The sequence below is a fragment of the Micromesistius poutassou genome (assembly GCF_964030765.1).
Source record: "Micromesistius poutassou genome assembly, chromosome: 15".
NCBI lineage: Eukaryota > Metazoa > Chordata > Actinopteri > Gadiformes > Gadidae > Micromesistius > Micromesistius poutassou.
The window spans coordinates 14,530,774-14,542,048 of record NC_140285.1 but is presented as its reverse complement, the minus strand read 5'-3'; the positions used below and the strand labels follow the sequence as shown (position 1 = coordinate 14,542,048).

Sequence of the window (11,275 nt, the reverse complement as noted above, 5' to 3'; positions counted from 1 at the left end):
AGCCATCAGAGTTACTAAAACTTTAGATCAATAATTTGAATCCTACCTTTTTTCCCCGCGTCCATGTCGGTAGTTCAACACTACGAGTTCAAATCCAACCATGAACTCTTCAAAGGAAATGCGATGCACCATAAGCCAAATAACTGAATATTACAAACATAACAGAAGAGCAGTTCGCAAAGAAAGTGCCGATACACACACACACACCGGGTATCAAGTCATCTCCCATTCAGCAGAGGGGTTGGGTACAGCCATTCCCCCGACCTTAACACATGAAACCTTCAAATAAAAGTAAAGTTTAGGTTTCTAGCAAATAACTCCAAGTTAAAATTTGAGCTGTCACGTTTAAACACGCAGGAGAAGACAGCAAACAAAAGTATTCCTCTGGAGAAGCTGCCTTATTCGCGGTGGTCAACCCTCGGGATTAAACTAATTGAGCCGTTTAAAAAGGATGACAGTGTGAATCGTCCATGTTGTGCTGAGGTCAGGTCAGGAAACCGGTGCTTTCAGGTCTTTCGGTTAGATAAAATCGCATTATGTCCAGATTTGATCTGGAAATGCTATGTGTCGATGGGGAAGTCCTTTATAAAAGTTTTAAAATACGATTGAGAACCTCGGACAGCAACTACGAACACCTGGGGGTGTAAAACCAGTTCTGAGGCGCTAGGGGGCGCAGCTCGCTCTGAAATGGGTCATTAGTCTCTCGGTCAGCAGGTGTCTATCCATGGTTTTCACTGGACTGCTGAAGCCATTTTAAGCTCTTGAAAATTGCTTCAATGAAGACATGAAAAAAAATCAACGCATCAAGTTCAACTGAAGCTGGTGTCTTTAATACGTTTGAATGAGCACTACAATTGAGAATATAGAAAGGCCTATATAGGACATTATTTTGTACAAGTGCATTACATTACATTACATTACACAGTACATTATACAACGATATACCTGCTACAATTGTATCCTACTGTTTAAGATGAGTTCAAAAGTGCGAAATATGTTAATGTGAGTCATTTTCTTGTTAAAAATAAACTGCATCCATTTTCATAGAAATACATAAATGTAAAATGCAATCAATGTTAATTACAGCATTGCACATTCATACATTTGAATAATCTATTGTTCAAATTCTGAAAAGTTACATTTTCACAGCTTGATAGGGGAATGAAAAATTATATATTTACATGGTTGCATATTGTCAAAATGTACAGATCATCGTGTATTTTGAAACAAAAGCTTAGTAAACATAGTATATCTTAAACTCAACATATCATATTAAATATTATTATCATTGTCAATTTAGTTTTTGACCAAATTCATGTTTCAACCCCAGCTGCATTAAAAGCTGTAAAAGCTGTCTTTAACTGACATTTCTTTGTATGAACATCTCGAGATTGTCACTTTAATGACTTGACTAATAATAGCCAAAACTTTAAATGTAATAATAAAATCATAAAATAAATGTACCTTGCTTACATACCTAGATGTAACTGACAAAGCTAACAATATCAATAACTTAAATAAATAAATGAACTATCTCTTTGGTCAAAAAGAGAGAAACCCATATATACTTCAGTGCACTACAATAATCACAAAATATGCAGATGTTGCTAAATGGTCCACAGCAGCAAAATGCAATAAATAACAGATAAACATCTAAAATCCACATTACCATTCAGCCCTGAGGAAATAAGTTAAAGTGCAACTATGCAGGAGAGAAGTCAGCCTCTCTTCCTAGTCTTCTTTGTAAAACCGCTTGTGGTTTGACTTACTGTGGCTGTGCTGGGGCCTGGCTGCCTGCATACTGACAGGGCCTTCCTCTACCAGCCTGCTTTCTGACTTGCATCCTTCGGAGGCAACTGGCCCGGATCTTCTGTGAAAGGACCCGCTGAGGGATGGAGAAGAAAAGTAATGTGAAGTAGACCAATTGGAGGTTGATACTCACCAAAATGTTATTTTTGTGACTACGTGAAAGATATTTCCAAAGCAATTATTAATAATTAGGTTGAATAACAAGTCTCACACTTAATGAATTGCTTTAACATTATGACCGGCCAAAAGTAATACAACATTGGTTTGAGAAAAATAAATGCTTGCTTGTTAAAGATTGTCCCGAGGTATAATTACAAATGTTAAACCAAACTTACGGTTTTGAAATTGCTGTGCTGTGTATCTGGTAAGCAGAATCCCAAAGCCTTCAATTAAAGCCAGCAAAATCCCTCCCATCATGGCAGAGCCCAGCATGGCAAAGGGTCCACCTGGAGACAGTAAACACAACATCTTCAACTTATTACTCCTATTAAATGTAGGGCAGTAACATGAGTGCTTGTTGTTGTATGTGTATCTGGTTGCATCTGGCAGCACTTACTCCGTGCTGCCAGGACGGCCCCAGTCATCGCCCCACTCGTGATGGAGTTCCAGGGGTCCTCTTTCCCTCTCAGACGTACCAAACCACAGTCAATAGTGGAGAACAGCCCACCCCACACAGCAAAGCTCCCTGCAAAACACACCATGGATGGACCAGCCGGAATCAGCAATCTGTGGTAAGCACTGAGTTGCAACTATTGATATCATATTATGAAGAGAGGAAAAAGAAACAGATTGTTTTCACACAGACAAAACCAAAGACCTCCGGCTCACCTCCAATCTGTGGCGCTCGGGTTCGTACAGCACTCACACTCCCTTTCAGTCTGTGTCGGACACCCTGAATAGATACATACGTAAATACAAACAAAAGTTACATTCAAGCTCATTTATAAATTGTGTGTGTGTGTTGTACTGTTTGTCAATTGTACTGTAATGTCTGGCCGGTGATAATGGGAAAGTTATAATGTCGCTTACCACAGGGGCATTGCGAAAGCCCTTAATAACCTGGAATACGCCTCCACCGATTACACCCATGGTGAAAGCACCCCCACAGTCATCCACTATCCTCCAGGGACTGGAACAGATGCAGAGGAGTGTAGGGGTAAAAATATCAACCATAAAAAAACACAGATGATAATCTAGACATACTACATACATACTTTGATGGTTTACAAAAATGATATGGAAGGTCATACAGTTGTTATAAATCAGGTTATATTGTTAAACAGATTGTCGTTGGTGTGCCCTCCTCTTGGCACTAGGCTGTTTACCTCCAACATTGACCCTCCTACTACTAAGCTGTCTGGGAGTCAGCTGGCTACTGTTGAGTTTTAGAATGAGTTTATTTGCTATATTGTAGATAGGATTAGAAATGTGCGATTGAGATGCAAAGCAATGCACTGTATAGTTCTTCAACACAGAGACGGACTATGTCCTCTCAGCTATTAACGGTAAAGGGAAAGTTTAGTTTATACTTCACCAAGGTTCACGGGCATACTCCTCCATGTTTGTTGTCGTCAGGGATTTGACGTCATCAACACGCGTCATGCGTTCGGCGAGCAGTGTGTCCATTCTACTCGACTTCCTTCAAAACTAAAGATCTATCTTACAGAAAAAAGGTATTCTTTAAATCATTTCTTGTTCATGTTAACATTTCTTCGGGGTGGGGGAATAAGCAATTGTGGCATCCAATTAGTTGTATTCTTTCTATTTAGGGAGGGAACTGTGTCTCAAACCAAACCGCACATTTCTTAATTCAATGTATAAATGACTACATTCACAATATCTGTCTAAATAAACAGAGCTGTCCAAATCTAAAGTACAATCCGCAGTATTAGATTACACTAATCGATTATATATATGTATATTTCGTTTTTTCCATTCCCCAAATGTATTAATCAACTCGTGTTATTGGAGTGGATGCAACATTTATTCTTTTCAGCCGAGTTTACCATTCACTATTTGATCTTAGGATGCCTCTGCCTCCAGCATTGCTGGCTCGCTTGGCCAAGAGAGGGATTGTAAAACCATCAGAACAAGGTAACATTCTAAAAAGAATAATCCATGTATCTATATCATCTATATCAAGTCATATGTTGCCAATCACATTTCTTTCTTGAACTAATTCAGATGTAGATGAGGAGATCATTGCTGAGGACTATGATGACAACAACGTAGACTATGAGGCAACCAGACTAGAGAATTTGCCACCAAACTGGTACAAAGTGTTTGATCCTATATGGTAAGTCACTCGTGGTAAATATCTGTCCAGATAGCGTAATGTATGTATGTTTGTTGGTTGTTCTGTAGATGTTTCTCTGAAGCATCGGGTCAGAGCAGAATAACTCTGTTCTTCCTATGGCTGCCATGTTTCTCAGGTTGGGATCTGGCCTACGTTAATCCTTTGACTATTTACATGTTTTTGTACAGTGGACTTCCTTATTACTGGAATGTAGAGACGGATATGGTTGCCTGGTTATCCCCAAATGACCCAACTACCCTCATTACTAGAGCTGCCAAGAAACTAAGAGGTAGACATATTAAAATCAATCGTAAAATGTGCAGCTACGACTTCAGTTTCTTCTTTGTAATTAAAGGCCATTTTACCTTCTTATTTTAGTAGATCTAGGGACGGAGGAAAGAGTGGAGAAGCCATTTGAGAAGCCTGACAGAGAACCAGAGCGAGAGCGACCACAAGAGCGACAGTGGGAGAGAGAGCGGGAGAGGGAGAGGGACGACGGCCGGGATCGAGACAGAAGGAAGCCGAGGAGGGATGACATTGCACCCTACAACAAAGGCAAAAGAGGTGATGCAATCTACTGATCTGTTACATTTATATCAAAACTGTCACTAGCATGATGTATTTAGTCTTGAAGTGAGGTCTAACAATGGTTTTGTTTGGCCTCTTGTTGCAGGGCGAAAGGATGATGAGCTGGACCCAATGGATCCAAGTGCTTACTCTGATGCACCAAAGTAAGGGCCAACTGCTCTCCTTAATCACCGCCCACCCCATTAAGACTTAGAGAAACTTTTAACACACGTCCTTTCTCCTCCTCTCCAGGGGCAACTGGTCGACTGGCCTTCCCAAGCGTAATGAGGCCAAGACCGGTGCAGACGTCACGGCGGCGGGGCCTCTGTTCCAGCAGCGGCCCTACCCCAGCCCGGGGGCGGTGCTGAGGGCCAACGCAGCCAACCAACAGCCCAAGGATTCCCCGTAACCCTCTGATACATAACGCATACCTCCTTTTGGCTGATGCCACTGAACTCGTTTCTATTGCCGTGTGAAATCCATACTTCTATTCTGAGATATGGACACTCATAGAATACAGGGATTTGGAAAGCATTTTTGAATAGGGGACTGTAAATAAGGATTTATGAGATGTGCATATAGTCTTTAATGTTCATCATCAGTAGTTTACCTTATGTGTTAATACATTGAAATGTCTGGTTACCAGCTCATTATTTGTTTTGTTTTTTAAATGCAATTTCATATAATAAAACATCTCTACAAATGAAATTCAACATCATTTTATTATAAAAGTAAAATAGTTTAAGACACTATCACCAGATGCATCATTTTACAACATAAAATTTGACTTATTTGTGGTTGGGCTTGGAGTAGAGAAGTGTAAACACTGATCAGAGGAGGAGAGGAGGACTCAGTGGTCCACCGCCCCTATATAGTGACAGATTGTGTCATAGTCCAGATTGAAGACCTCCTCCTCGTATCGATCGAGCTGGACCAACGCTTTGCTGCGGTCCCTGTCACGCTGCAGAATGCGACCAACCTTAAACACGACAAAAGGAATATTCAGACAATTGCTCTTGTCTCATAAGCTTAATTTGAACCCATCATGAAAGTGATTCATGTCATCCACTCACCTGGCCTCGATGTTTGCCGAGAACCACCATGACTGCTTCAGAGTCGTTCTTTGGCACAATGGTCTCCAACATGGACTGTTTCACATCTACAATGACATACAGGGGGTTCGTTAACACGCTAAGGCACATTACACATTACTCACATTACTGTTGAGTCACTTAGAGTCAAGTCAGACAAACCTTCCAACAGTCTTCCTTCGTCAGTTCGACAAATACAGGTAGTCGGTGTCACAACATCCTCCACACGCATCTAAAAAACAACACCATATATAGGGTCAATACATTGTTGACTAGAAAACCTCTGAAATCTCATAAATATTATGAGAGAACAGTGCAGGTGCAACATAATAAGAATGAGGAAAGGTTAACCGGGGAAGGGTAGTTTGATTACGAGAGGCCATTGTGCTCTGTGGGTACCTTTGAGTTGTAGTACCTGCCCCCTTTGAACGCTTTGTCTATAAAGCGCACTTTGAGGTCTCGCTGGAGCCAACAGGGGACAGCCGGCAATTTCCGTGGCTCCTTTACTGCAGGCTTTTCTCTGAGGGGCCAAAGCATTAATGGGGTTAATTCAGTTACTCTTACTAATGGAATACATATGGTACCTTTATTGTAATGCCAAGTCAATGCAGTATGTAATATGTCTTATATATGTTATCATTTATTTACACATTACTTTATCAAGGCATGATAAAGTAATGTAATGTAAGAAAATGTATTGTACAGCCTCAAACAAGATAAACATGCAACCACATTTGGTAAGTTATATTGAATAGCTGAAAAGCATCATGGATCCATGTTCAGTCACCTCTCAGGACTGGAATCTCTGTGTTTCCTTTTCCTCTCGTCTTTTCCTCTGTCCCGGTCTCTTTCTGAAGATTTGTGTTTGCTCCCCTCGTCAACATTACTCCTCTTATCATCCTCTTTTCTCTTGCTCTCCCTCTCCTTCTCTTTCTCCTTATCCTTGTGGGCTTTACCCAGACGGCCTAGAGGGAAATTAAAAGTTTTCAGTTTCAAAGATAATGAAGAATAACTTGCCGAGTTGTGTATGGCTCAAATAAATGCAGAAATGCTGCAAATTTACTCTGCAAGCCGTCCCTGTCAAAAGCTAATTTTGTATGCCAGATTAGATTCAGCTTTATTGCAGAGAACGATACAGCAAAATGTAGTAAGAATCCAACCAGATAGTGCAAGGTAATTTAAAGTTCAGGTATGGCTAGGAATATAATACCAACACACACCAACACACCACTATTCCAATGACAGTTAACATTGTACAGTCGTATGAAATGTTTGCAAGACTGTATCAAGTTAACAGACTTCTCATGCAAAATAATCACAACTAATGGTGACGTTTTATATTATAAGATAATAAGATATCTTATGATAAGATAATAAGATATCTTATTATAATATACCTGAAGTAATTCCTTCCTAATGAGTGTTCTTCATTAAATTAAACTAAATTCAGTAAATCGTGTCACACAATATCAAATAGTACTCACTGAGGTCCTTGCTGTTTCTTTCGTATTCTTTGCGGTCCACCAGTTTGATTCCGTATTGACTGATGGTGACAGTCTGCCCGCCGATGGCCAGCTTGACCACCACGCGAGCGTTGTCAGGATCGACCCCTTCTATCTGCAAAGCATGTTCAACCAATACATTAAGAAGCATGCAGGTCAAAGGATCTGAGCCATGAGCTAACAGGCACCGGTCTGCTGTACTTCAGCAGGAAAGTAAACATAGAGCATGAGAGCAGTTCTGAGTGAAGCGTAAAATGTGAGCGTAAAAAACAGCTCCGATCAGACCCTGCGATGCATGCATACCAACAGCTGTGACTCCATTGGACAAGAAAAAGGCGGGTTGGTATTGTCTCTGGGGAATTCCAATATTGTATATGGCCTCCTTTTATGTAGGGGTTGATGGTCAACCTGGTGCGTTCCAAGCACTTAACAGGATTGCTTCAGCTTTAGTTTGAGGAGGCCACCCTCCTTTTAAGTGAATCATTTAAATGGTGCCTTCTCCCTTTCTGTCACCACACCAGATGCCTGACTGTAAAGTGCTGACTCTACACAACATAGCGGTTCAAGAAAAGTGGCAATACAATTTTTATAATAGATAATATTGGCAGTACCTTGCCGTAGAGCTCTTTGTGTGCCCCGGACTCCACCAACACACAGCCCCCAGGCCCCAGGACCAAGTTCTCCTCCTTCCCTGGCTCGTCTCCTGGCTTGGGTTTGCGTTGACGCCCCTTGGGCTCCAGGTCCCTTATCGCCGAACGATCGGCCCCAAGGCCTAACCCTTTCGGTCGAAGCTGGTGCTCAATAGGTTTCACGTTTCTGCATGGATTTACGGGGGAGAGGTGGATTCAATCAATAAACAGGGAGCTTGATGAATGCAGTCTTAGTAGTGAATGCATAACTAACATCGGGCGAGATTAAAGATATTTTTTATTTCACTTGGAAATGTGCACAGTTGAAAGTGCAGACAAAGGCATTTTTTTATGTATGGAGTACTGGCCTATGGTTTTCAAAATGTATAATGCTGTTCATAACAGCAACAATGGTACATTTTGGAAGATGGATAGGAATAGTACTGACTGTTTAAACGTGCGCCCGATTCCTTCATCTTGGTTCCATCCCATTCCCTTCAACATAGCCAGACCATAGGCTTCAACAGGAACGCTTTCATAATCTGCGTCTGTGGACTGACAAATACAAGATCAATAATGTTCTACATGATTCACAACACAAATCAACAAGAGCCGCCGTCATTCCACCAAGTCTTTTGCCAAAATAAGATGCAAATGTAATTTTCCACTTCTGCTCCATAAAACATTTCTGTTTGTGTTGTGTGCCGAGTGACAGCGAAAGAAACAGCTGATGCTGGTCGTTCCTGACCCCTTGGCTCCAGTCAGCCAGCCTCGGCACGAGCTGACTAAGAGTCACCAGGCAGACGTGGCAGCCTGCACCCCGACTGTGGCGCTTGCTCAACTCCCGACTCTACTGCGGAGAACAGTTCTGCAGGAGGGATGCACTAAATGAGCCCAGGGCACCCGACCCCATTGCCCCGCTGTCAAACTGCCAAGGGCCCCGTCTGTTATGAGTGACGGGAGTAAGGAGGAGACGGACTCAGGAGGGCTTTCCCTTTTTTACAGAAATAAACTCCTGGAAAAACACTTGTATCCGAGCATTCATTTATAAGTTCTCCGTACACACGTGTCAACAAAAGAGAGAACGGTAGTTGTTCTGGTTAGGAAACATCTGCATTGACAGAAGTTTCATATTCTTAAATAATAGGTGGAACAATGCCCAGTCTGCAAACACCTACTCTCTGAACTGCCTTAAACCATTGTTGGTTTCTAATTATACTTATTATCACTTGAACTAAAAATAGTTGCCACAAGCTAGAATAGACTGACATCTAAGCTTGCTGCTTTGAATCCCCAAATAAACGTTCTCTTTTGAACCATAACAAAATGATTGCATGCCTAGTACCGAGCAAGCCTTCATTTTCTAGTATATTAAAAAATTGATCAGCTTGAAGTAGTCTAGGTACAGAGTGTATTTTGTTTACTTTTATGTTTGCCAAGATTAAAAGCTGTTAAAGCTGAAGTCAGCGATTTGTGGTCACACCCACTTTGTTTTGATTCAATCGTGCATAATTGATGATTGAGGTTCCCATGCATGTGTTAGACTACTGGTCATTGCTATAGAATGCATGAGAACCATATGAATTAACGAAAATGTATTCAAAAACGAAGTGGGTGAGCAAAAATAGCTGATAGAAGCTTATAGAGAATGCAGGGTTTGTAGCCATACAATGAAAACCCTCCATACAAGTTCCCACTCCATATACTTACGGATTCAGGTCGCAGATCAACTTTGACTTTGTCGCCATCCTCAAAACCTTGTGGGACCTGGTTTTGCATCAGCAGAGGGATGGAGAGGTTAAGGTCGGGCTGAGCTCCATTCTGCCACTTCTCTTGCTGCCTTGCGGAGTCTAAAATAACGACATAAAAAAAGTATTAGCATGTTTTCTTATACCTTTACTTACTTCAATATACCAACTTGTAATGTAATAACTTGTCCCTCCTCCACAAACCTTCAATGAGTTCTTTGACAGCCTGAGATTCAACAGAGCCATCTTCAAGAGGGACATGTGGCTTGGCTTCATTTTTGTCGTCTCTGTTTGCTTTGTCCACTCGGTCACACCAGCGGTTCTTTTGGATGAGGGGGATGATGATCTCCTTCGGCTTATTAACTGGCTTTGTACTGAAAACACAGACAACGCAGTGCTTTAAAAATAAGAAGCAAACAAGAAACGATGTTGACTCTATTGCGATTACCCACACTGACGTTACAAAGCATCAGCGTCTTTATATGTATGAATTATAGTTGTGTAAGACAATCATGAAAAGTAATATTCATTACACTTGCTGGTTGACAAAGAGATCAAAGTATAATAATGCAGAAGATAAATTTCAAGATACATTTGTCACGCAGTTAGCTAGCGCTAGCCTGTGTTGCTCACCTTAGCAGTTCTCTTCCATCGATTCCGGTCAAATAATCCGTCTCCTCTTTCGTGATTTTATTGTCGTTACTCGGTTTAAATTTGTTAACCGTTTTAGAAAATCCAAAAGAAAAAGCTGATTTTTTCTCCCCTTCAGAATCCCCAGACTTGGGTAGATCGGTAGCATCTCCGTGCGACGCCATGGTTGTTTAGGGACCGACAGATGTAGGCGAAATGCATTGTGGTAGTTGTAGTTTTCCATGTTCATCTTTTCATAGCTTCTAAGTAAATTATCACTACAACTCCCATTGCATTGCGTGATCCTATCCCATCCCACAGAACCACAGAAAACCTTTACTAGAACAGTATAAAAGCTTTGATATAGAGATACGACTATTTTTGATGTCTTAATTTAATCATATAGGACTACGAGGAACGATAGTCGAATAAACATTGAGCACATCTACACCAAGTTCATATGAAAATATAAGTTTTGCAGACAAAAATATGTGCTATAATAATATAACACGTGTTTTTTGGTATAACAAATATTAAGTATGTTGCGTAGATTACGAGTATCGTAATTTCCACGGAGGTGGTGGTATAGGCCTACATGTTCAGGTCTACCTGTTCTAAGATTTGCGCCGTGCAAAAAGTGATGCTCAGGTAAACTGCAAAATAGGGGCGGTACTTTTAACTCTTCATTCCCTCCCCTACATGCATCCAAACTTCCCATTAGCCCATCATTAGCCATAATAATGTTGCTTTGTTACTAAAGTGCCTTAGGGGAACGAGATCACAGTCCGTCCATACGTTCTGGACGGTATAGCCAGCCCTGATTCCTTATCTACAACAAACTGACCATCACGTCATTGTGTCTGCAGTAGTTCTCTAACTGGTTAAATCCTCTTTTTTTTTTTAGCGACAAAATCATTTGCTTGATAAATTAATCTACATTACATATTGACACGTGTTCCGGGTGTCTGCTAAATGAACTGCAACATTTGCTTAGAAGAAAGTG

General features: G+C 41.0%; 3 protein-coding genes across 3 annotated transcripts; 1 reads left to right on the top strand and 2 right to left on the bottom strand.

Annotated features, from left to right (window-relative positions):
• Window positions 1–832: 832 nt before the first annotated feature.
• On the bottom strand, window positions 833–3,381 carry timm17b (translocase of inner mitochondrial membrane 17 homolog B (yeast)). Its single transcript, XM_084480065.1, has 6 exons — window positions 3,344–3,381; window positions 2,839–2,938; window positions 2,638–2,701; window positions 2,366–2,494; window positions 2,145–2,255; window positions 833–1,885 (listed from the first exon to the last, which is right to left on the bottom strand). The coding sequence occupies exons 1-6, from the start codon at window positions 3,367–3,369 to the stop codon at window positions 1,818–1,820; spliced, it is 498 nt and encodes a 165-aa protein (XP_084336191.1). The 5' UTR covers window positions 3,370–3,381; the 3' UTR covers window positions 833–1,817.
• Window positions 2,847–5,331, top strand: pqbp1 (polyglutamine binding protein 1). The gene is made up of 7 exons (XM_084480064.1): window positions 2,847–3,482; window positions 3,836–3,903; window positions 3,994–4,105; window positions 4,294–4,394; window positions 4,484–4,669; window positions 4,779–4,836; window positions 4,925–5,331. The coding sequence occupies exons 2-7, from the start codon at window positions 3,837–3,839 to the stop codon at window positions 5,079–5,081; spliced, it is 681 nt and encodes a 226-aa protein (XP_084336190.1). The 5' UTR covers window positions 2,847–3,482; window position 3,836; the 3' UTR covers window positions 5,082–5,331.
• Window positions 5,332–5,375: 44 nt separating this feature from the next.
• gpkow (G patch domain and KOW motifs) lies at window positions 5,376–10,457 on the bottom strand (the record flags this gene model as incomplete). Its single annotated transcript, XM_084480063.1, has 11 exons — window positions 5,376–5,651; window positions 5,746–5,831; window positions 5,926–5,995; window positions 6,163–6,283; window positions 6,551–6,728; window positions 7,248–7,380; window positions 7,877–8,081; window positions 8,343–8,449; window positions 9,605–9,744; window positions 9,847–10,016; window positions 10,276–10,457. The coding sequence occupies 11 exons, from the start codon at window positions 10,455–10,457 to the stop codon at window positions 5,523–5,525; spliced, it is 1,521 nt and encodes a 506-aa protein (XP_084336189.1). The 3' UTR covers window positions 5,376–5,522.
• Window positions 10,458–11,275: the final 818 nt, after the last annotated feature.